Below are 26,955 nucleotides of genomic sequence, written 5' to 3'. Positions count from 1 at the left end.
GCCGGGGCGGGGGCCTGACAGAACCTCCCGTCCCCGCTCTGCGGATGGGAGGGCAGCACAGGCCGAGCGCCAGTGCGGCGTGAGGAGCCCTGCGCGACACCGGGCTGTGTCACAAGCTGGTCGTGAACAGCTGGCAGCAACAGCCTGCCTGCCTGCCTGCGGGGCCCCTCGGGGGCAGTCGCTTCCCGGGCATGGGAGTCTGGAGGCGCTGGACTTCTGTTCCGGAGAAAGCGGAGCTCAGCTGATGCTGGACAAAGGGAAATTGTCTCCCTGCAAAGCTACTGCACGTATTTTGCATGTAGCAATTGCGTCAGCATTTCTGAGAGCCTGGGCTGCGCACACGGCAGGTCACTTAGCTGCTTGGCACAGAGAGAGCCCCCTCAAAAACAGGGAAGGATAGGGGAAGAGTGCACTGAAAGGGGCAAGGTGCTGACATCTGGAGCAAAATGTTTTCCAGAGAGGAAAGCAGAATTCAGCCTGACCCTGAAGAGCCTGGGAAAAGCAGGAGGCTGTGTTGGTGCTTACAGGCAGCAGTGCTGGAGATGAGGTCCTGGGGCCCAAGTGACTCCGTTGGGCTTGCTCTTCACTGAGCATCTTTGAGGCACTGTGGCTTTGTGCTGATCTTGGGACCTGCGGCTAGCGGCCCACTGTTGGCAGGATTGAAACAGGCCTGTTGATTGTAGCCACTGCTTCTTTAGGGGGTAAAACAGATCCCAGAAGAGCACTGATTCTTGCTTTTTCCTGACTGTTTACTGTAAATATGCACCATCCTCCTGCTACCTCCCTGTCTCCCAACTGGCTGTTCCCAAAAACTCTCGGGAGCTGCCAGAAATGGGAACTGATGTTCAAGGTACTAAATAAACATAGAGGATTTCATCAGCAATCCAGCTGCTCACTTCAGGCTCCAGCCCAAGCCATTGTAGTCTTGGATGCCACATTGTCATCCAGCTCTGCTCCCTGCCACGAGCTGGAAGGTGAATGTGACTGGTAGACAAAAACCCCACAGTCCTGTGAATCAGGTTGGTGTTTGTAAGGCAGAAACAGGGCATGGGGCATCGGAGCTCCCAAGCCATCTCTGGGTGCGTGCAAGGGAGCCAGAGCGGGGCTCACGGAGCTGAGAGGGGAGTGGATGCAATAAGGGGTGTGTGAAGCTCAGCAACACCCACTGCAAACGGCCCTGGGGCACCTGCTGCTCAAAAGCCAGTCACGCAAACCAACTGCAGAAGGGTCTTGATTTGCCCAAAAGAGGCAAAAAAATTGGCTGGTGGCTGAGCAGGAGCCAGCATATCTCCGTTCACTGAGGAACCGCGCTGAGGTGGGGACTCTGCACCCGCAGCAGTTCAGTAGTGACTGGCACAGCTGTGTGACTCGGCCACAGCTCAGGTGAGCTGAAAGGGCTGAGACTTGGTCCTGTCCTCGCTATGGTACAGTGACTTCCCCTAAAGAGGGGTGACAGAGGGGGTTGGCTGGGCTGTGCTGCAACGCTGCAGGGAGCAAAGAGGACTTTTCTACACGTCCTCAGTTCTGCTGTCTCCAATTCCAGCCCTGAGCAACTTTGTTCATCTTTCCTCTACTACTGTGAAACACCAGGCATAGGCAGCAGGTTTATCTGTAGAAGAAGTTGTGCTGTCAAGTTTCTGCATCCTCCCTCACCTGAGATGTGTCCTCTTTCCGTGAGGTTTGGTGCCTGTGGCACCAGAGAGGGGGTTTCCTGCAGTTCAGCAGTTCCCTACTACCACAGTGCAGGAGTTTCCTGCAGAAACAGATGGTGCCCAACAGCAACTGGTAACAGGCATTCAGATCTCTGCAGCCAGAGCAACTCGGGCTCAGAGAAATCACAGGATCCCTGTGCTTGGAGAGACTCTCTACTCAATGGAACAAGGTCCTGAGAAATGTGATCCAAACTGGATCTATTCTGAGCAGGACTACAGACCACCAGATTGCCTCTCCCAACCACAATTATTCTTCGATTCTGTGATTTGTTTTCTTCTTGTGTAAGTGCAAACACCACTTTTACAAAAACTACCCAGAGTGATGTGCTCAGGAGCCCTGGCTCCTCCCCTGCTCAGGCATGGCACTGTGTCCTGAGAGCCAGGCAGGCCTGAGAGCAGTGAGAGTTTGGTTTCACTTATCCCCCTCCAGAACTTCAGAGCCTCTCAAGGGGCCACTTCTCCTGCCTCCTGTGACCAGCCAAGGGAAGCACTGCTCTTGCCCACACATTTGCTGTGTGCAGGAGGTTCCAGTGGAGGAGGCCCTTGCCTCCCTGATCTGATTATAGCATGCCATGAAGTAACACGTTTGTAGGGCTTCAGCTGGATTGTATTAAGTGTGCACATACTAATTTAGACGGTAACACAATCAGTAAGGAGCAAGATCCTGGTCAGATGGGGTGGGTAGAGGAAAGTAAGCCCTCTGCCTGGCCTGGGTGAAGTCCTTGCAGGTTGCAAGTCAAAAGCTAACAGTGTTGCATCAACACTTACCTCGATACCACCTGCTAGTCAAATTAACTTGTGATGAAGCTTTCCTGGCAAGATCCATTGTCCATAAAAACCCTGTTGAGTGGCACAACACTACACTGCCACCTCCCAGCCTGTGGTCCACAACTGCTGCCAGGCAAGGCCGTGCTGAGCTGGGCTGGTTGTTCAGGGCTGGTTGCTGGTGTGGTGCTTGTCTTTGTTATGGTCCTCTGGAACTTCTCAAGAAAGAAAAAAACCCTACCAACACAAAGGGGTCTTTAGCCAATTCATAACGTTCTTGGGTGTGAGCTGTCTGGTGTCAAAAATTCTGCATTTTAGCATTTTCTCCTAGATTATTAATGGAGCAGAGCTTCACTCTTACTGGTCTGTGAGAATCAATACCAGCTTCTTTCAAGCAGAACATTTTGACCCTTTGTTTTACCTTCAACAGTAGCCTGTAAGTTTTCTCATCTCCAGCTATGCACAGATGCAGACCATTTGGAAGATTTATATTGTTCATTATCTAGCTGGAAATGCCAGTTCCCCTTCAAACCCTTCAGTACATCTTGTCCCAGAAAGGCGGTAATGGCGTCTCATGTCCTGCTGTGACCCACTTCCAATGCTGGCACTTCAGTCTGCGGAGCTTCAGCAGAACCACACACCCAACATGGTTTTTTTCAGCACTAGCCACTTCTGGAGCTGAATCCCACCTGAGGCCTTTGCAGAAGAGCAGGGCTGGTCAGGGAAGGGAGAGGAGCTACTGACAGCTCCAGGTTCAGTACTGGAGCCTGGAAACTCCCCCTCTATGTGTCTGTCTCCCTGCAGGTGTCAGAGGTACACAGGGTACGGCAGATCCACATACGAAATCAGTGAGTGCTTGTGAACACTGCACTCTCCCAAATGGGGCCTTTTACCTGTTTGGTTCCTTACTTACTTCTCACTGGCTAAAGAGTGACAGAGAAATTCATCCTGAGGGAGATGTGTCAGGAGAGGCTATTTAAAATCTAGACTAATGGGCGAGGTGTTTACTAGGGGATCAGGCAGTGGGGAGGGCATTCAGTCATCAAAGGCTGCTGGGGCAGGATGCTGCAGTTTGCCTTGAAATCAGCAGAAGGTGTATTTTGTAGCTTCACCATTGACAGATGAATTAATATTGGGCTCCATTCATCCCACATTTCCATGGTGGACAAAGGAGCTGTTATTTTTTGCAGCTGTGGGCTCTATTATAACAGTATTATCACAGCCTTTTCCTCATCTCTGCTGCCACAGTCTTCTCAAGCAGATCTTGCAAGAAATTCACCCCCAGTTAGCAAGTCCTCCAGGCCCGACAGGTTTTTGTGCCGTGGATCTCAACAGATGGAGCAGTTGGTTTTTACTACCACACTGAAGCTGCAGGGCAGAGGCACAGCTGATGGTGGCTGCCTGGTTTAACACGGTGTTTGTACATATCCTCCACACAGTAGTTAGACAGATGTCTTGAAGGTAGAGAACAGAAGCTAAATTCCCACTGGCTCAGGAAATATTTTATTCTTTATATTTTCATTAAAAAATAAACATAGGAAACAAAACCACAGAACACTTGTGTGATAGAAACAAACGCAGAAAGTCAGAGCATTGGCTGAAAGTGCATAATTAAGTCATGCTACCACATCCCTGATCCCACCCTGTCCCCCAAGCAAGGAGTCAGCAGTAAGCTCAACGAGCAGCACTACACAGAGCCCAGGCACTGCAGGGGCCAAGCTGATGGCAGAGGAGAGCCCATGCTCCCAGAAACAGAGCAAGGCAGGAGACATGCTGAGGAGAGAGTGCTCTAGTGAGCCAGTGATGAAGCTCTCACTTGGGGTTTGTGGGGCAGGTGAAGGATAGCTAGTGTAAGAAGATGTGGAGTTACGAGGCAGGACAATAAACAGCTGAGAACAAAGGGCAAAACAGAATCATGGGTGTCACTCCAAATCAGCCCTGGAAGCAGAAAAATCCTAGCTAAAAGGAAAATCTACACAATGAACTTGACTGAAAGGCTGATGTGGGTGCACTGGACAGAGGTTTGTTCAGGGACAAACCCCAGTCGCTCACCAGCAAGATCTACAGGGATAGTAGGAATTGTGTCCCTACTTTCAGGGCCTCAGCCTTTACAAGGTTGATCTCCCCACAGGGGTGGGAGCAAAGGCACTGCCGCATCACAGCAAGGCTCCCGCTGCCAGAAAACAGTGCTTTGTAGCTGGATCTGTCAAGCTTTTTGAGGGAAATATGATGTGATGAACCTTGCTGAGCACAACTGCTGCAGACCTGCTTCTACACCAGGCAATGAGCTTTTCCTCCTGCACTCTGCCCCCTGCAGCCTCAGGCTTTTGGGTCTCAGTAGTTGACAGCTTTAATCTGCGACTCCTTTTGTGTGCAGACCTGTGAGGAACCTGCAGACACAGCTACAGTGCAGGACCCTCTTACACACGCTCACTCAATTTGGCTCTGCACTGATGTGTGCTTGAGGAGCATGTTTCAACATTCAGTATGTACAAGATGATTTGAAGCTGGAACATAAGAGCAGCTGGATTCACCCTCACACATCCACGTGGCTGAGAGCAACCAGAGGACCCATGTGGTCCTGCAGTGGCTGAAGAGACCACCCAGTTGTGTATGTACATGTCCTTAGAAGCGTTCACCAGGCTGGCTGTCACCAAGGCTGGGGCCATCTCTGCTCTGCCGATAGACTTAGCCACAGGAACAGCAGAGAATGCAGCTTCTCCTGACCTACTTCACCACCTTTCTCCAGCTTCACACAGAGCCCCCGATTTCAAATGACTGCTGAGATAACACGTTTATGCACATGCTCAAGTCAAAAGCAGCACAGAAAGCTGCTGTTCTGGTGCCTATTTCCACAGCATCCACAACTCTCAACAACAGTCACTGCAAATCACTTGGGACTCTTCCTCCAGCCGAGACTTTTTAGGATGTCCTTTGTAAATTCCCTCCAGATCACTTCTCCCGAAGGACACAGACTCCAGCGTCACAGCGCTGCATCCCCAGGGAGGTTACCACTTCCCAGTTGTCAATGATGGGATCATAGCACTCAATGCTGCTCAGCAGTGAGTTGCCATCGTATCTGGAAGGAGAGAAAGTTACAGGTGAGGGATGCCACTAAAGAGGTTGAGGCGTTCAGAGCCCTTCCTGGGAGGATGGACAGCTGCATACAGCAGGAACGGACTGAAATGAAACCACTGCATTAGGTTCCCTTTTGCTGTCTGCTGCCACTCTCCTGCCTGTCTTGGCCCTGGACCATCATGCTGCCTATTTAGCTTGGGCACAGTGACTCTGTGGGCTCTCTCCTCTCATAAAGCTTGAAATGTAAATGTGAGGAGAGGCCACCTGAGACAGGGCAACAGGCTGTGTCACCTCAACTCGCTTCTTCCAGCAAACAGACATGCAGGGCATCTCCCTCTGCAGCCCAGGGCAGCCACTTACCCAGCGATTGCATACAGCCTTCCCCGCAGCACGGTGGCCCCCACGTAGCAGCGGGGAGTTGTCATGCTTGTTACAGTTGTCCAGGAATCAGTGCGAATATTATAGGCTTCCACGGAGGAGAGATGTGCTGTCCCATCGAACCCACCAACTACATAAATATGGTCATTCAGCAGAGCCACTCCAGCCCCTGGAGAGAGAGAAGATGGCACAGTTACACCCATGAGTGACACTGTCAGCACCATGCCTGGGGCTTGCTGTTACAAGCCTGAACTAGGTCAGTTCCTCTCTCTTCAGAGGATGTTTTCTTACATCTCCCACAAAAGAGCTGTCATAACCCAGTGCCTTCTGTTGTTGTCTCCAATATGATACATGAAAAGCTGTAACTGTACCAAATGCTGCTGAATCTCTGGCATAAGGGGGACTGAGCAACAGTGCAGCCAGGGCAGCACTAGCAACATGAGATGTTCACCTTGGCTGAAAGACACCCTGACTCCCTGAACAGACCAGCACAAGGCTCACTCTGCTGGCAGGTTGCTGGCTGGGACTCTGTCAACATGGAGACAGGTTTCTCTGGTGTTTCTGGCTCCCTGGTGTCACCCAGCCCCTGGCTGTAGCAAGGAGAATGACGCTGCTCCATGTGAAGCTGGAGAAGGGATTTCTTTGATGTTGCTCCTCTGGGAGACAGGGAAATGAAAACTGGTGTCCATTGCACAGTGACAGAGGTGTAAGTGACCAAAGCATCTGTTCACCTGACCCAGTAAAAGCAGTCAATAATGCAGTTGGCCCAACTGGGAATTTATGACAACAGCAGAAAATAAACCCATGCCAGCCTCTGTTTCTCATCTGCAGCCCCCTTCAGGTAAAGCACCAAAGAAGGCAGTAAGATAACAATGCACTTACTGGCCTTAGGTGCTCTTGCCGACAGCCGTTGCTGTTTCGAGCTGCATCTCAAGAGCAGAGTAAACCCTGCCAGGCTGTTACCGTCAACACATTGCACTGATGAATATCCCAAAGGAAACAAGCCAGCTACCTGCAGCTCTTGGGCACCTATCTGTTTCTTCTACAAACAGGGTATAAGAGACTTTCTGTTCCACTAAATGCAACCTCACTTTCACTGTCTGTCCTTGCTGAGAGTACCAAAACAGCTGGGAGTGGCCAGGCTGCCCCAGTGGGCTCTCTGATGGCTTCAGTGAGGAAGTCTTTGGCTGAGAAGAGAGACCAGACCAAGGCCTAATCAGGGAAGTTGGGTCTAGCAATGCAATATGGCCGTGGTTTCTGAGGGGTGGCCTACCTCCAGAATTTGTCCTAAGAGATGAAGAGAAACAAGGAGGAGACAATCTCTGTGAGTAAAGGCAAGATTACTTTTAGTCCTGGTCTTTCTTGGAATTCAAAGACCTGCATGCAGACAACTCTAGAAAGAGTGTCAAAGCCTTGGGGCAAAATAAATTCTAGAGGGTCCAAGGTCACGAGGATGGATGGACTGGAACTGACACCAGGATGGAGGTTGCAAGTGCAACTGGTATCTAAGCTACTAGTAGTTAGGGGTGTTAGTACCACAGAGCAGCAGCACAAAAACGTGGGTCAAAAAAGTTCTTGGGCACAGCCCTGTTTCAGATCTTGGTGCTCCAGGTCACAGCACTAAGGAAGGAACCTGGCTGAGCCAGTGCCAGGGTCAAGAGCCTCACAACGTTCCTGCTCACTTCTGGTACTGAGGAACCTGCTCTGCGGGCCGAGGCACTGCTACCAAAAGCGTCCAAGTCTTGTGGGAAACTAGCATGGACCTGGGAAACCCTTCTTATAAAAGGTTTTCCCCTTGAACTCTTTGCTCTTGGTCTTGCCCAAAGCCATCTTCTCTGGTGCACACAACAGACCCCTTGGGGAAAGCTGTCTCATCCTTAAGCTTTCTAGAGATCCGCGGATAGGTCTTGCATGTTGCCTCTGACATAGGAAAACCCACAGATTTTCTCTTGTGCTTGAATGGGGGGTCTTCCCGGATGTGGAAAGTGACCAACTTCTAAATCAAATCCATTCTTGGCATATGGGAAATACTTTCCAACCCACACTTAACAGGAATAGCCCTGTCACAGGAGTAACTATTTAAAGCTTGGGGTTTTGGTAAATGTCACTACAGGAACAAGAAAGCTTAAATGTGTTTAGAACAGAGACCAGTTTTAATTGAGTAACCAGCACTTGTCCCTAAACCAGAACACTGCAGCAGACAACAAACAGAAACAATGCTGCCTACGCTAATTGTAAAGGGCATTTATTGAAAGAACTGGAGAAAAAGCAACTTCAAAACAGTTTTGGAAGAGAGCCTGTAAGCACAGCAGAACTACACCATTGAGAACCACAAAGCTGTGGAGGCACTGAGCATTCTGCCCATCCACACGTGGCTGAGCAAGGCCATGGCTGCTCGCTAGCACGGCTGTAAAGGTCTGGGGCAGGTGGCCTGAGGCACAGTGCGGTAGCAGAGGGCCAACACTTGAGCACACAGGAGCTGCACAAGCCCCACAAGAACTCCTTTGAGAAATGAAGAAGAGCTGAGACAGAAAGTTATTCCAAAAGTAGGATTTAAACTATATTTTTCTCCTAGATACAGCTGCCAAACTTAAAGCTTAGATAGAATGCCAAGCAGGAAAGACAAAATAAGAGTTAGTTGCAGGTAATTCATGTGTGACTGCACCATGTTTCAAGTAATTAGCATAAGACTGTTGCAGAGTGACACTGCTCTGGCAGTGCTGCTCTCTGTGTTACTGCTGCCCCAGGAGCTGCGGCTCAGCATTTCACAAAGCAGAGAGGAGGTGAAGGACTAGCCTGCCAGAGCACTCCTGCCTTTGCCATGTCCTGTGCAGCTGATGAGCACCAACTTAGCAAACTGTCTCACTGTCTTGCACTATGGTCTGTAGTTCGTTCCTTGCTAGCTTTTCTCCAAGCCATGTGCTGTTCCTAGTTATGGAAGTCACACAAGACTTTCTCTCCCACCCTGTAACCTATAACCCCCCCATATTCCTCTATACACATCTTAGCATGGGATAGAGACATCAGGCATGTGAAAATTAATCTTTCTCTTGGGGAGTTAAGTCAGCATATCCTAAAATCATCCCTTCTCAAAATCAAACCACCCACTGGGGTGAGTCAACGTCCTCCAGGGCAGCAGAACAAACCAGCAGTGACTGCTTCCTCAGTGCAGCACAAAACATTTTGACCACAAGGCACTGTCGGCTCTTACCTGAGCGCTTAGTGGCCATTGGGGTGACATTTGTCCAGTGTCCAGTGTGGGGATCATACCTCTCTACAGAATTCAGTATGTTCAGCCCATCATAGCCACCTGAAACAAAATACAGGAGCAAACAATGGGTCTGACTTCTGGAAAATGTTTTCTGCATAGAGAGCAATAACACGCCTGGTTCATCCTTAGCACAGTGTTGCACTGCAATCAGCACAACTCACAGCACACTGGGGCTGGCAGAACAAAGAGGATCCCTGCAGCTTGCAAGGCCAGGCTGGAACCAGGTCAGAGCGAGCTCTGCCCCTGCACTGCACAGGGCCATGCTGGGAGAGAGCATCACCTCTCCAAACCAGTACAACCAGGTTAGTACCGCACTGCCCAAAGCTGCCTCTGAGCATGCTGATGCCATCCCATTAAAGCAGATGTACAGCTTCCAGACCTGGCGCTGGCTCAGGGTCTGTGTGCTGCAGCCCACAGCTGCCAGCTGACGCTAGGAGGCTACATGGAGCTGTTTCACAAGAGGATACCGAGAAATCTCATTGTGCAGCTTCAGCAAAGGAGCATCTGCCTCAGGGGACAGTGTGAGGAAGAGGAATTTGGGAGAGGGAAGTGAAACCCATAAACCAGCATCCAGTATCTGTGACTCCACTGGAACAGGACTGCAACAAATGTGGGTACAGCACTGGGCCTGCCTTTTCTAAGGCCCAGAAGGTGTACCTACAGAACAAGCTTACTGAAGTCTTCAGAGTGATTTGCCCTCTAGCACTTTCACCATATTCACAGTTGGTGTGGGTCTCTGAAAATGAAACGAGTGCTACAGAGAGGAGCTGGAAAACATATGGCTCAGCATACAGTTCTGGAGCACTACAACCAACGTTGCTTTGTGTGGAGCAGATGGACCCTCTGTTCTGTGGCTATCTGCTTCATCTGTAGGGCATTTTAGCCACTGCCCAGTCCATGTAAACCTCAGCTGGCACTGCTTATCCCCCGCACTTCAGCCATCCCTCAAATGTTGGCTGATTGTGTCCAATTTGCTTCTGACAGCATTTACTGTAGTTATATGGCAGCTCCAGTCTAAGCCATTGCGATGGTAACAGTGAGGACAGGCTGCATTTGCCAACAGAGCGGTGCAGTGCCCAGTGCAGTGAAGTTAAACCTTCTCTTCTACCTGGACGTGACATAATTGGTGCTTCCCACAGACAGCATCTGCGCTGTCATTTCTGTAAAAAGCAAGTATTTGCAGAATGCCTAGAGGTCCTAAGGATACCTACCGAGACAGTAGATAACTCCATTAGCCACAACAAGCCCCGCTCCTTCCCGTGCTGTCTGCATGTCTCCCAGCATACTCCACTGATCAATGTTAGGGTCGTATCGTTCCATACTGGTGTGACGTCGGCTTCCATCAAACCCACCGGAAACATAGATCATGTCTGCAATGTTAGACAGAGGTTGGACTCAGCGAGTCATGTATCAAGCATGCACATGGACCAAGAAGGCCCTCACAGATGGAGCAAAACTACAACACGGACTGCAAAATACAGGAAAAACTATGGATCTTGGCACATTCGGAGCTGAGACAAACCCAGCCTCCTCACCTGAGCTCACTACATTAGCCTGCACATAGAGCCAACAAACAAAACACACAAAACCCATCTGACCCTTACATCTGCTTCTTGCTGATAGATGAAAGGGAACACACACGCCCCAGTTATTTTTTCCATGCTGCAGAACCTACTGAAACACTGCCAAACCCTGCCTATCACTAGCATCATGTCAGCACCTCCCACAAGTAAATGCTTACAAGGTAGTAAACACACAGGTAGCAAAAGGAAAGAAGATCCAAAAGACTTGTCTGGATCATCAAGATAGGTCCCTTATACTGGAGAAACTAATTCATGCAATGTTTTCACAAATCTGTCATCTTTAAAGCAGATGCATTTTTAACAGAATTTTCATTATAATAGATTATTAACAATCTAAATAACACTTAATAAGACTTAACCAATATTAATTATTAAGAAGATATTCTAATATATGCATTAAAGCACAGAATATTCATTAGAGCAACTGCTATTTTAGTGGCTAGAAAACTTCCTCTCCTTTCCACACCAACTTTTCCCTGACCTGTTTATAACCATTTGTTGTTATTCAATTCTTATATTGCCCATTTCCTTCTCGTGCCAACTTATACTCATAGAGAACAATCATATCTCCTCTTGGCCTTTGCTTTGCCAGCATAAGCAAGCTTAAGTGTTCTGGTTTGCTCAGTAGTTTTCTTCTTCCAAGCCTGTCCTAAGAATCCTACTCTGCACACGCTCCAGTTTCAGCCTCTCTCGAGTGCTGGATGGTTACTGCTGTACTTGGTGTCCTGCGCTCAGTAATATGTGACACTGTCACCACCCCGAGAGCTTCCCACTCCATAATCCATCATAGTGTTCCTTTCCCTTGATGCACAGACACATGCCATAAAAATGAAGTGGAGGCAGAGCTCCTCTCAGGATATGTGGGCAAGTTTTCCACTTATACATCCAAATGACGAGAAGGCAGAATTTCAGACTCATCTCCTCCCTCGGAGCCATCCCACTCGGCACATACCAGCTCAGGGCATTTCAGGACGAGAACTGAACAGGCTGTACTACCCTGCCAGTACAGTGACCAGTACATACCTCCAAGGGTCGTGGCTCCTGCCAGGCCTCGCCGTACGTTCATTGGAGCCACGGAGTACCAGATACCATCCTCATCTGATGTATAATCCAAGCACTCCACTGAGCTGAGACGAGAGCGACCATCATACCCCCCAATCACATAGATCCGATCATGCAGGGACACTGTAGCAACGTAACGCCTCTTACGGGTAATGCTCTAAAACAGTAAGAAAACCAAAAAGGTCAAGGAGAGGAAATAACAATGATGCATGGAGACCAACTGCTGTTCTTCCATCCTCTTTTGCTGCTCTTTTGGAAAGTGCCCCAGTACCACAGAGGCAAACAGCACTATGGATTTAAAAGATATAGCCTTAATGACTGTGTCTGCTTTCCTCTGCCTGTACTCTGTCTCTGCCATGCTCTCTTCTCATGGCCAGGTCTCTTTGCACTAAAACATTTTACACTAAATGTCATTTATCTTATGCTGCTACTGAATCTTTGATGCATCTCAGACGTTTGCATGCCTCCCACTGGCTCCCTGCAGAGACTGTTAATGGGAAAATGTGGAGACTCAGAATATTTGATGAAAATACCTGAAGCTTTTAGCATCCAAAAAAGAACAGAATTTTGGGACACCAGGTGATACTGGGTCTTCTGTGATTAGCGATATTAAAGAGGAGGCAGTTCTCCACCATTTCACACAGATAAAGGTGATTTTAAATTTGGGTAGAAATAGTCCTCAGTGCAGGAATTCTCTCTTCCTTACTATCTCCCATTATGCTTAGAAACAATGAAACCAGAGAGATCATGCAGTCTGCCTGAAAGCAGGACTGATTATACTATTCCTACTGACATTTCAAGTATCATCACTAACCTTAAAGCTTAACACCACTTCGATAAGAAACATGATAGCTCTCACTCCCACAAAAAAGATGTGGGTCTCTGTAGGCTCATCTGATTAGAAATGAGACAACCACCTCTTATACAAAGCTTACTTAGCAAATCTGCAAATGTGAAGCAGTTTCAGCATTCACTATGTAAATCTTAGCAACTCTAAAGAATTTCTGTCAGAAATTCTAAGCAGAACACAAAGGATAGCCCAAAGAGGAATGTTATATAGCTGATGCTACAGGATCAGTGTTTGATCACAGCCTGTTCAACCCAGTGGTGGTCAAAAATGGTTCCTTACTGGCAAGAAACTCCACTCCTGAGTCTTTGGGTCGTATTTCTCCACAACATCAATAGGTGACTGCTGGCTGCCAAAGCCGCCAATCACAAGCAGGACTTCATTAGCTCCTAGAGAAAAAAGGGAGAGCAAAGTCAAGTCAATCCCTTCACAATCAAAGGGTCACCTCAAGGGAAACACTCGAAGAAACACAGAGCCTTCCGTGGTGCAACAAGCTGCCTCTAAATCCCCGTTTTCATCACTACTGTGAAGCAGGCACCTAACCTGGCTACAGGCATTTGGACTCCCTCTATCCACAGTGGGGAAGAAGAGAGAGAAACCCTTCCAGGGTGCACGGCAGTAAGACTAACTCAGGTGTTAGGAGCTGTCTGCTGGACAGCTATTCCTCCTAATATTAGAGGCACTTTGAGAAGACAAGCTGCCTAAGTTAGGTGCTGAAGTTGGCTCGTTTATATCTTCTTTCGTATTCTTTCCATGATTTTTTTCCCAAACCTCTTACCACCCCATGAAAGCTGAAGGAGGATGGCTGCTTTCTTGCAGCCTCCTCACAAAACAAGGCCTTCTCCCCTCATTTGCAAGTGACATCCAGACCAGATGGCACCTTTGTTCACCACTTCACCGAGAAACAAGTCAGGCTGACTGAAGCCTGAAAAATTAATGAAATATTTTCCCAGTATGTATTTTATATGTACATTTATATGTATTTTATTTAATTTGTTTCATAAATGATAAAATACATTTATATGTATTTTATTTCAAAGTTGCCTTCCCTCTACTTTCTTTCTGTGAGATGGTCCCTGAACTTTTCTTATTTTCTCCCTGACAGTTAAATAAGACTTGTGACCTGGAGAGTTTTAACTTCCCTTGTAATGATTACCTTGAAGGTAGGCTTCTATCATGGTTTTAAAAATAGATGAGCATCCTCTGGATTCCTTGGGCCCTTTCTGTAACAGGAAGTTTTACTAGAGTTGAGAACTGTCCAGCTTTTCATTGCAGAAGGACTGAACACCAAACAACAAAGATTTAACAAGACCCTGTCTGTCACAAAGCAAAACATCTGTCATCTCAGATGAAGAATAATAATGAAAAAAAACCCCAAACCTGGGAAGGATTCACAAAAGAGCTCCAACAACAACAACAACAACAACTTGGAAAGCTTCCTGTACAGTCTAATAGCTAAAAGTGCAATCATTTCAGTTTATCCCATAGAAAGTTAATACACAACTTGATCACAGTTTAAAGTGACACATGACAGGAGCATTGCTGACAGCAGATGGTATTGAATCAATTAAAAAAGGTAGGGCTGAATCCAGAAAATGGACCTTAGCAATAAGGTGCACAGTTTAAACCTGTACAATTAAACAATAAAACAGTTTTGTAATGTCTCCTTTATCAGGTGAAGCATTTCAACTAAGAACAAAGTGAAACGTGTCTTTCTAAAATGACAGGTTGAGCTGAACTGCATGTCATTGAAACCAATGTAGGATGTTCCCACAAAACCAGGAGACATGCTGTGGCCTGGACTATGCTGGAGGTCAAACCACATCATAATAACATTCCCTTCAGGCCAAAAAAGTTTAAGCAATGTGTCTCTCTGACAAACCTAATTTGCCCTCCTCCTCTAGTGGTTAAACTTATTTCTGTCCCCTAAAACACTGTCAATAACAGGAAATGGCCACGAAGGGTTTTTTCAGGGTCCCTCTCCACTACAAAAGCAGCAGCACCAGAGAACATGCAGGTAGGTTTGCTTGCAGGAAAAGGAATCAATGCTGGCACTGATGGCAGTGCCCTGTGAGTGTGCCCGGGATAAAGGCATGGCAGAGACAGTCCTGAGAGAGTGAGTCTGAAGGTAAGACAGGGGGCATCATGTGAGGAACAGCCATAGTCATAAAGAAGCCATTAAAATAGTTTTCCTTCTTCTGTAGGTCATTCCTACTGTTTATGTTGCTCTCAAGTGCTTACACCCCTAAACCAAGCATTTTCCTAACCATTCAGTGACTGTGCTTGGTAGGAGTTACTGAAATAGAGGAAGAAATCATCATTTGTTTGCCTTAATAAGACTAGGGGGGAAAAAAAAAAAAAGTACATCTGAAAGGAAAGAGGGACCTCTCCATCTCCCTCCTTGTGCCTTCCCCTCTGAGATTCCCTGCTGAAAACTTGCCTTCACTGTAACACAGCTGTCTCTCACCTCACAGCTTTTTGTTTCTGACACCGATACCTGCCTTTTTAGACAGGAAGAAACTCTTCCCACACTTCATGGGCAGCTGCATGCTGAGACAAACATATCTGGAGGCACCAACAACTCAGAAAACTGGTTTTATGGTTACAGCAGAGGCCTAGGATTAAAGGCAACCAACTAGTCTCCACACTGCCACTAAGCAATTGTGCTCTGAATAAAACATACCTCTGTCCTTTGCTCTAGTCCCTTTCCTGTACCACTGGGGACTGTGGATTGACAAGTTACTGCTGTGAAGCACTTCAGTGCAACTACAAGGCACTAGACATGGTGTATAATACAATACCTGCCAACGCCCCAGACCTTCTCAGTGTCCCTTCCTCTGCTGCTCACCTAGACGTGCTCTTGTCCTGGGTCCTTGCATCTGACTCCGAAGCTCAGGCCGAAGATGAAATTTCTTAGCTTCATCTACGAGGTCTCTGCACTGCAGACTGCATCGTATAAAAGGCTGAGGAAAAACATGAGTCGCTGGTGCATGCAATGTATTTTAAGATCCCTCATAAGAACTGTCCTAAAGCCAACGCTCGTCAGTTCAGACAGCATAAAAATGCCTTGTGTGCAGGCTGTGGCTATTAGCGTCATGGTGCAAATACTGCATGCAAAGAAATGCAAAGACAACTTAAGACTGAACTGCAGCTGAAAAGATATGGCTCAATTCTCACACAAAGTCTGACACTGCAGGTTCCGCAATGAAAGTAACTATATTGGAAAACTAAGGAAAAGCCACTTCTGCTACATTTAAGCCAGCAGAAGTAAGGCTGAGAAGGGGGACTGGCAGTGAAACTACACTTGAGATCAGTTTGGCTGGATTTGCCCCACATAATCAACTCTCAGCATGCACCTGCCATCAAAGAAGAAACAAGGAGCACAGCACAATGAAGCAGTTTAGCTGGATCTATTAGCTTGAAGTAGTAAGGTCTTCTTTAAAGTAAGTGGGGGGGGTCCTGCAGCCCAAGTACAGTCTCATCTTCTCTTTGCATAATGCTGTTTAATTCCCCTCCCTGGCTGAGGGCCTGGACCAACCTCCCCTGAATGTTCGCGTTCAGTTCCCTTTTGGGCATTTGGCACTATATGCTGCTGCAATAAGTTAAGATTTATTTTACAAGTTCTTGGTGCTTGTGCAAGAAGGCCAGGGTGTTCAGAGATGATGCCATGCAGGGCCAACACTCTACTCTCCATGCCGAGATGATGATGTCCCACCAGTGTGTGTCACTCCCAGACTGGAGAGGCCATTCTGTGCAGTAAGAAACCTGAGGCCCTGCGTACACACCGTGTTAGGCTGGTTTTGGAACAGATCTAATTGTTTTGGTACCAGTCCCTTTCACATTAGTTTCAATTTCAGTTTAAAGTGGACCATAACAATCTGACTAAACATATTTTAGTTCTGGCACAACTTAACTGCCTGTTAGCTGCCCTTATTTAAGAACATCCCTAAAAAGCAGTTGTATCACATTAGAGATGAATGTTGCTAAATCAGCCATTTCTCTATGTAGAGAAGAATGTTATTCAGCACCTGTCAGGTGACAAGGGTTAGTAACCACTGATTATCTCACATCGCCATCAAACCAGAACGCTGGTTTGAATTTCTCTGTGCCTTCCTGTCAAACCTTTCATGGGGGCAGCATCACTTCTGGTTTGGAATTAAACTTCCATTGCAAAAGCTTAATTATCACTTGTCATCATCCACATTTTGGTTTGCCTCTGCAACACCCCAGCCACACAAAGAAGCAGTATTAGATACGGCTCTTAGCCCTGTGTTGGCCCGGCACCTACACACCTGCTGTCCTTCTCATTCAAAGGTACATGCTTGCCATCTGCACCTAAACTTCTGAGGAGCCATTTCCTCCCTAGGATGGCATGCCATCAGCCTTCAGCCTAGTGAAGGAGACCTGCTGGTGCTTATGAATGAAAGGCAGAAAGCACTTGTTAGAAACTATAATGGATGACAACAGAAAGGTGCTACATATATCAGAGGAGACAACTGACTAATTGCTCTGGATGGGGCACCCTTCCAGCTAAAAAGTAGGATGCTGTAACTGCTGGCACAGCAAACTACTTCTGAATAAAACACTGGGCACTCCTGCTGAACAGGGACAACTCCATAGTGTCAGCATCAAAAAGCATCAGCAGAGAAAGCAGCTTTTAACATGTTCTGTTAGGACAGTAGGAGTTTAACTAGGGAACATGGCAATCACACACAGATACTGGCTCCCAGCTGTTCTGTGTCCATGGGCCCAGGCTGCCTATACCTCGGTGTCGATGACGTCTGTGATGTAGCGGGGGGTGAGAAGCGGCATGCGCACGTACTGCAGCAGTTCTGGCAGCGATGCTTCCCTTTCTTTTTTTGAGTGCTTCACCCAGTTTATAACTGCCTCAAAAACTGGCTCTTCGGAGTCCACCTGGAAAGAGGAAGCACACACTGATCAGACTGCAGGATAATATTTCAGCTACTGCCATGGAACAGACAACTTCCAGGCTGTTGACACTGCTTCGCAGCTAGCAAGAGAGCAGGACATTTCAAGTAAGAGCCTGTTATGGAAATTCCCAGGAGCAGTATTTACAAGCACTATGAAATCCCCTTTTTTTTTTTTCCCCCCTTAAAACTGCATTTGTTTTTGCCTTACAGCTGAGATCAACAACTGGCAGTATGAGTGCCAGAAAAGTGAGCTTTATGGTACACAGCAGAGCCAGAAGCTGGGAGCCACCACTGATGAGAGAGTGCAGTGACAGGCAGTAACTAGCAAGGCAGCTCCCCCAACTTCTCAGCAGACCTGCAAAATGCAAAGTACCATCATAAAGATGATCAGAATCTCGTTTCCTTTTTACGGAGCAGTGTCTCGCTTAACCCCCTGCAGCCCCCTGCCCATGCACTGCTCCTTTAGCACCTGAGCCATACCAGGTACGTTTAAGGTTTTTTTTTATTTCAATCCACATTTAAGAAACCATAAACAACTGGATTTCAGAGTGGAGAACCTCAGGGCGTGAATATTACTGTTTATTTCTACTGTTTAATTTATTTGTTGGCTAGTTTATTTCTCTCTCCATTTAGGACCAGCACATGCTGGTACTTACACCACTTCCAGAGATCACACCGATTAAACCATTTATGTCTGATACCCCTAGAGAACCTCAGGTTCCTCAGGTTTGGACACCTATGATTACCAAAAACGAAAGAACTGTAAAAAGCTCTGTAATATATTATTTAGGCTTGGTTTTCTTTTTGCACATCTTCAGATCATCCAATGTAAAAGCAAATCAGACATGAATTTATTATCATGAGGTCTGTCAACTGTTATTAAATGTGAAGATAAAAGTAGATACTGTAATACGAGGATTGAGCCTTCCCAACGATATATGACTGGTCCACTTTGAAGTTCAGTTTGAAGCTGTCTGTTGCAGAAAGTTCTGAAGCAGGGAGCCACAGAGGTTAATTACGTAAGGCAATTCTTCCAAGCCATTGATTTATATTTGTTACAGTATAATTTGAAATGGCCTCTTTTTATTTGAATTACAAGGAAAGGACAAGCTGAGCTCACAAAAGGAGAGCAGAGTACTTTATTGTTTCCAATCTTCCCCACCTCCTCCTTAAATGCAATAGTCCCACATCGTTTTATTCCCTCCTGAACTGACTGTCCTCTGATATATTTAACATTTTTGTTGTTCGTGAAATCATTTCTGTTTTCTGATAAACGATGAGTAACACTAAACACAGCATCACAGCAAGGACCTGCCATTATACTTCTCTAACAGCCAGGGGATTTTACGAGGGTGCTCCCTCAGTACCCTCTAATACAGCACACCACCTCTGCACTGGCACAGCAACACACAGATTTGCTCCCTTCACCTTCTTAAGGTATTACAATGAATGCACACCTTGCTGTGTGTCTGCAAGGCCTGAATCAGTCCTTCCAATCCACAATGAATTTTACTTCGCCTGTGTGGATCATCTGATTAGTTTAGCTGGGTCACTCTCAAGTTCCTCATTATTTCCTCTTCACTGTCCAGAAGCATTATGACAGTACTCACTACAACCCACATGAGCTAAAACCCTCACAGCATTAAATCTGCGGCTTGTTAAACACCGAATACACTCAGGTCTTTCACTGCTATCTTGCATACTCTTTCTCAAGCAGGCTTATTAACAACAGGATGTCAGCTTGGCTGAAGGCCACTTTCAAGGCATACATCAAGAATTGTCCCCTGGCTACCCCTGTATCGGCTTTTCAGGAATTCCAGCAAAGATATCACTCACATTGGTTTGCTTCTAAGAGTGCATTCTAAGAATGCTTCAATCCCTTCTTTTAGAACTGAAGCAAATATCAACTCTCAACAAAGTCCATCTCAATAAAAAAAATCAAGTCCCCTCCCCATTACCAAGGAACATTCAACTTATTCATAGAATGTCATGGAAAAAAGTATTTGACAGGTTCCAGCCAAATAGTAAATCCTCCAGAAACCAACCTTAAGGGAACTAAATCTGCATATAACTCCCTGAAGAGTCAGACTACCCTGAACCATGATGCATTCTGTTGCTTGTAGAAGTAGAGGACACCCAAATGCCTGGGATGACATATGCATTCTTTGTGCTGCTGAGTAGCATGCAAAGGTCTACAAATAGAAGTTAAAGTCTTGGGTGTATTTCTGAAATGTACGCATTGAGACAACTTGTCTTTGTAACCTCTGAAATCTCCTCCAGGGAAAGAAGGAGACAAGGGAACAAGAACTCTGCAGAGGTAACTAACTGTGATTGTTTTACTTGCAAGAAACACTTGTGTGACAACAAATTCTTACATGTTACATGTAGCTACATGTTACTGATCAATTTCAGATTACATGGCTAAAAAATTAGAAGCAGCTTCCTGGAAATTAAATTTCAAATTCAGGAACTGTGTGAGAAGTCCACCCTAGAAGTATGGACTGATTTCTGACTGGTTTCAATGTTTTACTTCAATGCTTTGCACAGTAACGGTACTTTTCAGGTTTTACCTGAATTTCATCACACTTGATGAGCTTTTCAACCTCTTCTTGATTTAAGAGGATAAACTCTTCATGCTGAACCACCTCTGGAAAATGTTTCTGGCTGAAGACCTCTGCAGCTTGCATTAGATCAACACAATTGTGTGTCTCAGCAAAATCCCGAATGCCCAAACAATTTGATGGATCCAGCTGGCTTTCTAGAAACTCACAGCAAGCTTGTTTCACACCTACGGAAAATTGGAGGGGTGAATGAGCACTGCATGCTTACTATCAATCCACTGCTTTGGAAAGGGCTTCAGAAAAGAAAGTTCTAAACAATAATGAAAATCCAACTGAAATAACAAGCTTAAAAATACTACAGAAACACACACATGCAAGTATTTCTTTGGAGGGACGTGAAAACACCAAGCAGTAGACCACGTGTTTGGGCTGTTTTGATCTCTGGCTATTCTATTTAAACGCAAAAACTAAGTAAGTCTGATATACTAGGAAAAGACTCAAATGTGAGTTGTACGCAGCTTCATGGATTATAAACAAAAAATGTATATGCTAGTGGACATACCAGATTTCTAGGTTTTCTCCAATGTCTTTTTGATAGTTGCCTGGGATTTGGGATAATTGCCTGGGATAGCTCCATAGGTGCATGTGCAATGACATCAACCAGTCTGTTAACGACCCAGACGTGCTATGATGGCAGGTCAAATGACACGTAGGATTTGCTTATTATTATAAGTTGACTGAGCCGTAACCTTTATGTGCTATACAGCCCACAATTCCTCTTGGGAATTCTCATGCAGAAATACAGTAGCGCAAAACATGGAACAATAACCTGTTTTATCATCTTTTTTTCCACCCAAGTCAGCTCCTCTACCAATAAGACCACAGCGCACAAGACAACAGAAGAAGTTTGACATAAGTACTTATAAATATCATGCCTCCCACAATCTGTCTTCCATTTACAGAAGGTCAGACAAACCAAATCTCTAAACAGCACTAATCGTGCAATTTGTGCTGATACTTGGCAATTACCTTTCAGCTGAAGCAGACATGCCGCTGGGAGCAATTCTTGGACATTTTCTACTGTCACGTGAACAGTTTCTGTATATACAAAGTCTAGCAGGATTTCCATGGTGGAGGCTGTCAGTCCCTGGATATCTACATAGGGTTTATCTTTCTCTGAGAGCTGTAAATTAGAAGGGAGACAAAGGTTTATTTTTCAGTAATGGCCAACAACGGTCAGCAGTTTTTTAAAATGTTATCTGTCACGAGAGGTTTCAACAGAGATTTGTCCCTTCTCTTCTTGTGCTCACTGAAAGAATAAGGGAAGGAGGGAATTTCCCTACAGGATTCACTTACAGGGTGAGTAAAAGAGACAAAGTTCATTAGGGATCAGGAGAACAGTCAAACTGCATTGTAAAACAAGCAAGCTGAGATTAGAGATAGCAGAGATTACGTGTGTCATTTGTGCAAGGCAACTAAACTCCCTCCTCCATGCAGTAACTCCAATCTTTACTACAAGGAACAGTCCAGGGGGATTCCTCCCTGGGCTGGATGTGTACGACACACTGCAGTGTACATGGAGTCCCCACCTCACCACTCCACTCTAAAATCAAACCAAATCAAACTCTTTCCTAACTGGTCAATTCCTGATCCATTCTGCAAGCTTATGGTAAAGGTTCCTAAAAAGGATAACTATTTATAGGCCAGAAAGTTCAGAGTTAAAGGTTAAATGTAGGTTTAGCTTAAACATTTGAAAAGAAAACAATAGTACATACAGTAATGGTACTTATACAATCCTACTTTGTTCCCTGACCATTTTATCACCTCCAAGATACATAATCTTGGAGTAAATTTTTTTTCCAAGGAATATTACCCTCTCAACAGTCAATCTTTGGGAACAGTAAATTCTGCAAATCCACCAAATTTGCACCTCTATAGGTACAAAACTGAGATTATATTTCACAAAGCATCAGCTTTGTGGTTCAGTGCATCCATTACGAAGCTGCTGGCACAGCATCTGATGATTCATGAACAATGGGCTAGCAGGTGGACTCACTAATCACACCCTGCACATAGCTGCAAGCTCATCAGTATGAATGGACCTCAGAAGGCTGTCTCCATGCAGCACGCAGCAAAACCAACCTTTTTTCCCATGACTTTTGAAGAAGTAGTCAGTATCAGTGCAAGCATGATTCAGATGAAAGCCATTGACTTTTCTTGCCAAGAATGAGCCTGAAGTTGGTTACAGACAGATTGAGCAGAGACTCAGTGAACAGGAAGCATGATCACTTGGCTTAGAATCTGCCACAGTTGGGGAAAAAGGAGGTAATACAGCAGTAGAGAAAATAAGAGCAGTCAAAGATATTCCTGCAGAGGCATTTGATGACACAGCAGCAAAAGAAATGTCTCTGCTAAGACTGAGACATTTCTATGATGCAAAGAGATATGCTTCACTGTAGAGAAGAGAAACACAGGAGGTAATGGTGATACTCAAAGTAATTTGAGGGAAGAGGCCATTCAAGTCTGTTGACACAGTGAACGAACTTTATGGCATCCAGAGTCAGAAAGGAACAGCAAATTACCGTGTCGGACCTGCTGTATGACAGGCCATGCATTGCATTTAGAAGCCAAAATGAGCTCCTAACTTGGGCTAGACAAAACATTTCCAAAACAAGACTAAGCTGTTTGGTACAACAGATAAAGGACACAGATATCACCAAAGGTCAGAACTGTCCTGTCCCCACAACCAATATTCAATAATCAGCCATGCACATACTCTCTTTAGACTGCTGATCAAAACACAAACCATGGGGACAACACTAATACTATAGAGACGATCACCTCCTGCTTTCCTTGTACCTCTGCTACACTCCACTACTTGGTTTTTATTTGTCTCACAGTTTGCTCACGTGCTAAGATTGCTTGGAAGGAAGAAAATATTTCAGGTACACAATGTATGTGATGCAGAATAACTTGGGATCCTAGCATCATACCTTAAAGAAGGGTATCAGAGAGGAGACAACTTGATTCTGAACATCCCATGAAGACTCTGAGCTGTAGCTCCAGACTGCATATGCAGTGTTAGAGAACTGTATAGAGTGCTTAGCGCTGTGCTGTTGGGACAGAGAGAGTCCCTCTTTTATCAAGACATCCACATATTTGGACTCAGAAGCAATGCAAAATTATGGTCATACAATGCTAATCAAAACAGTATAAGCAGCTTTCCTTTTGTAGGTGTTTAGTGGTATGAGACATCTCTCTACACCTCTACTGTTAGAATTTCAGATTAGTTTCTCCCTTTGTTGTTTAATATCAGAGTTCTGCTAACCAGCAGGAAGTAAAGCCGTAAGGGATTGATACTCCCTAATACAAGCATATTTCTTAACACATCATAAAAAGCATGCAGCAGTACAGATCCAGAAATCAATTGCAGCATCCAGGAAAACACTTTCCCATAATTAAGGTGAGTCACCTGGAGACAGCAGGATTTTTATCCCAGGATGCCTACGTTGCTGAAAACCTTAAGGCAAGGGCTGCAGTTCATGGCTCTGTTGTGAAACATAATGTTGATGTCTCCCATTCCATCCATAAATCATGTAACTCACTCTGCAGGAGAATAGGCCTAAAATTTTGGATCCACTTTCTTATCTAAGGCCACTTCTTGGTTTTGCCTTCACTAATGCAGATACACAAAAGTATATTGCAATAAACCCCTTCAATTTCTTCTCACCTATAGGGGAAAAGAAATGCTGGCATGACAGTGCTAATACGTGGCTCACTGCATCCTGGAAGGCGTTTACAGTACAGTGAAGATGACCTTGTAAGAACTTGGAAACAGAAGTTGTTTATTTTCAGAATAAGAATATTTCTCCAAGTTCTAGGTGAAAAAAACACCTTCAATTTCTAGAACATACCCTCCAAGAGAAGGCAGACTAGTTTCTTTCTGAGGTGGAGCCAACAATCAGCTCTTACACATCCTGAATTATGCTAACTTGTCCAAACAAAGACAGAAATGCCAGTACAGAACTAGGATCCAGGGGAGCATTTACTAAAACTGCTCTTCAATTTTCACTACAAGGAAGAACCCTGTAGGTAAAACTGATGGGCTTTTCAGTTTTCCCACACTACTCAGCACAGGGGTAAAGTGTTGTGAAAAGCCAGGGGTTCAACAGGTGATCAGTGGCTTCTCTCATTCTGGAAAATGGGAACAGAAAATGGGAAGAAATTAAGACTAAGTAAGATTGAGAACTTTTTAAAGTAAATGTTAAAGTCAGAAGTGAGAGAAAGAAGGAAACCAGAGATGCATGGACTGGCAAACACAGTTCTTGATGATGATAATCTCTGATGACAGTTTCAGTGCTACACTGGCTGTGCAGATGTATCATCATGAGTGACAGTGGACATAAGCCAGGGATCAGTTCTGAACAAAGCCTTGTGTAGCCCACGTCTGACAAAAGCCATGCATTACAGCTAGCAAAGTAATCCCCAGATTCACAGGAGGTGAGCGAGGAAATGCAAAGGAAGCCCTCCCAGAGACTCCTGGTCCATTATGCAATACGGCATTTTGAGTTCCCTCAAGTTACAGCCATGGCCAAAACACTCTGTACCCACAACTGTTTGGAGAGTGACCAAATGCTGTCCCACTGCACTCACCAACATACTTGCCATTGATACACATAGGAAGCAGGTCCACTTTGAGGCTTACCAAGCTGTCATTTCCTGGAAAGAACGCTCTCACAAACACTCGGTAATTGTGTGTGCCACTTGGCAGGTTTGTCATTTTGGGGTTTCCATATGAAAAAGCAAATTTGGAAGAAATACAAACTAAGCAAAAGAAGTAAAACCCTTAAAGCAGCGGCAATTTGGGAGCGTGAGAGATCGAGCAATCATGCCCACTGAGCACATTTATTTTTCTAGGAAGAATTACATCTATGAATTAAGGTCACTACAATGTTACAGTTAAAATGAGAGTATAAAGAAGGAAGGAGAGACGGTCTCAGCTTAGATCCAAAGTATACCAATCCTCAGCCTTTGTTAGCAGCCACAAAGAATGTTCTGTAGCACACAGAGTGATCAGATCTCTGTAGACTGCCTAGAAAAAGTCCAGGAAGTCAAAAGCATTGACAGGAACATAGAGGCAAACACAAAGAAGCAGAGACAGTCTGCTACACTGCTGTGCACCTTGAAGCTATTGATAAACAGAGAATTTCAACCTCCAGGGACTGAATTTGCTTTGCGTATTTTTTTTTTAAATTAAATTTCCTTTATGCAGAGAAAGAGCATAAACCCGACAAATTTCATGAAGACATGGACAGAAAATATATCAGTATGTGGTCAGTCTACATATGCCTCTTTTTTGGTGGTTTTGCACAGGACTATGAAAACTAAGACACCTGCTCACTCGACACAAGCACTGAAAGAAGTAGGCACACAGACAGCTCTGCCAACAGTGTTCACTGCCGGATAAAACAATGAAGAAAATTATTCTCTCCTGCAAGGACTGCTGGGCTAGCAGGGAGGTCTTTAGGACCTTTGAGCTACTTAGCAATTTTTCTCCCTGCTAATGGGGAAGCTGCTAGAACAAGGAAAGCATCTTCTGTAAGAAAAAGCCACAAAGACTGATTCAAACTTCTAAAAGACAAAGCCAGGCAAAGTATCTCATATTTAACAATACGAATGAGTGCTAGCTTTAGCTCAAATATTACCTCTCAGTGATTCAGAAAAATAGCACGCAGTTAGTACGAGTCAATACAGTAAGTACTCTGAGAGCAAAGGTCCTCACAAGCGAGATTTGCTGTGTGCAGCAACTGGAGCTTATAGTCTCACCCCCAAGCCCAGTGCTAGAGGTTACATCCTCTCCGCAAGAGCAACAGCACAACCCAACATGTACCAGCTGATCAGCCAGTGCGAAAGGGAGACCAGAACATGAGTTAAATACCTCCATTTCAGTTTTAAAGGGCTGCCTTAATTCACCACCCGCTCTAAGGTGCACACCACAGCTCACTCAGCTTTGCCCTAGGTGGGGCTGGTACCCTCTGCAAGAAAGATGCCTGGAAGCACGAAGACCATAAACCACCACTAGACAAATCAGTAAATGTATCAGAGCCTTCCAGTTTGCCAGCTCAGCCCGGCAGCTCTCTGGTGCACAGGTTGGTCACGCAGCAGACAATGATTCAGGACCACGGTCCCAACTGCAGCTGGTAACTCCCACCACGCCATGATAAAGGGCTCTGGGGCCACCGTGAGGAGACCTAGAATCACCACGAGGGGCTCCAGGGCCCCCAGGAGAGGACCCAGAGGGCTCCAGGGCCCCCAGGAGAGGATCCTGGGCCACCACGAGGGGATGCAGAGAGACCCAGGGCCACCACGAGGGGATGCAGAGAGACCCAGGGCCACCACGGGGGGATCCCGGGCCCCCACGAGGGGATCCAGGCCCGGCTGCCGAGCAGCTTGACAGAGAGCAGCCCGAGCACTGGGCGGCCCTTCCTCCTCCACCCGCGGAGCACCCAGGGCCGGCGGCAGCCCGCGGTCTCGGGGCGCACCGACCTCGCTGGTGAACATGGCGCAGAAGTAGTCGCTGCAGGCGGCCAGGACGATGCGGTGGGCCGGGAAGTCCTTGTGCTCCACGCGGAGGGTGACGTCGCAGAGCGTGTTGCTCTTCCGCAGGGCGTTCATGGCGTTGAGGATGGACTTGGCGTGCGAGTTGGTCATGATGTCCTTGGGGGGGGCCATGGCGCCCGGCACCTGCGGGCGGGGGGTGCGGTAAT

General features: G+C 46.1%; 1 protein-coding gene across 2 annotated transcripts in view; it reads right to left on the bottom strand.

Annotated features, from left to right (window-relative positions):
* Positions 1 to 3,965: 3,965 nt before the first annotated feature.
* KLHL12 (kelch-like family member 12) overlaps positions 3,966 to 26,955 on the bottom strand; it is a 23,086-nt gene continuing 96 nt past the window's right edge. Inside the window, exons 2-12 of one of the 2 annotated variants that reach the window (XM_010584536.1) lie at positions 26,735 to 26,932; positions 21,218 to 21,371; positions 20,198 to 20,415; positions 17,461 to 17,610; positions 15,545 to 15,659; positions 12,979 to 13,085; positions 11,811 to 12,006; positions 10,416 to 10,574; positions 9,145 to 9,243; positions 5,916 to 6,102; positions 3,966 to 5,556 (exon numbers count right to left, since the gene is read on the bottom strand). In XM_010584536.1, coding sequence (XP_010582838.1) covers positions 5,430 to 5,556; positions 5,916 to 6,102; positions 9,145 to 9,243; positions 10,416 to 10,574; positions 11,811 to 12,006; positions 12,979 to 13,085; positions 15,545 to 15,659; positions 17,461 to 17,610; positions 20,198 to 20,415; positions 21,218 to 21,371; positions 26,735 to 26,920 — 1,698 coding nt within the window. In that variant the 5' untranslated portion in view covers positions 26,921 to 26,932 and the 3' untranslated portion in view covers positions 3,966 to 5,429. Of the gene's footprint in view, positions 5,557 to 5,915; positions 6,103 to 9,144; positions 9,244 to 10,415; positions 10,575 to 11,810; positions 12,007 to 12,978; positions 13,086 to 15,544; positions 15,660 to 17,460; positions 17,611 to 20,197; positions 20,416 to 21,217; positions 21,372 to 26,734; positions 26,937 to 26,955 lie in introns of those variants that run through there. The other variant, XM_010584535.1, reaches the window with a different exon arrangement.

This window comes from Haliaeetus leucocephalus, unplaced genomic scaffold (assembly GCF_000737465.1).
Source record: "Haliaeetus leucocephalus isolate CR32 unplaced genomic scaffold, Haliaeetus_leucocephalus-4.0 Scaffold1000, whole genome shotgun sequence".
Lineage (NCBI taxonomy): Eukaryota > Metazoa > Chordata > Aves > Accipitriformes > Accipitridae > Haliaeetus > Haliaeetus leucocephalus.
This window is presented reverse-complemented; position numbering and strand designations above follow the sequence as displayed.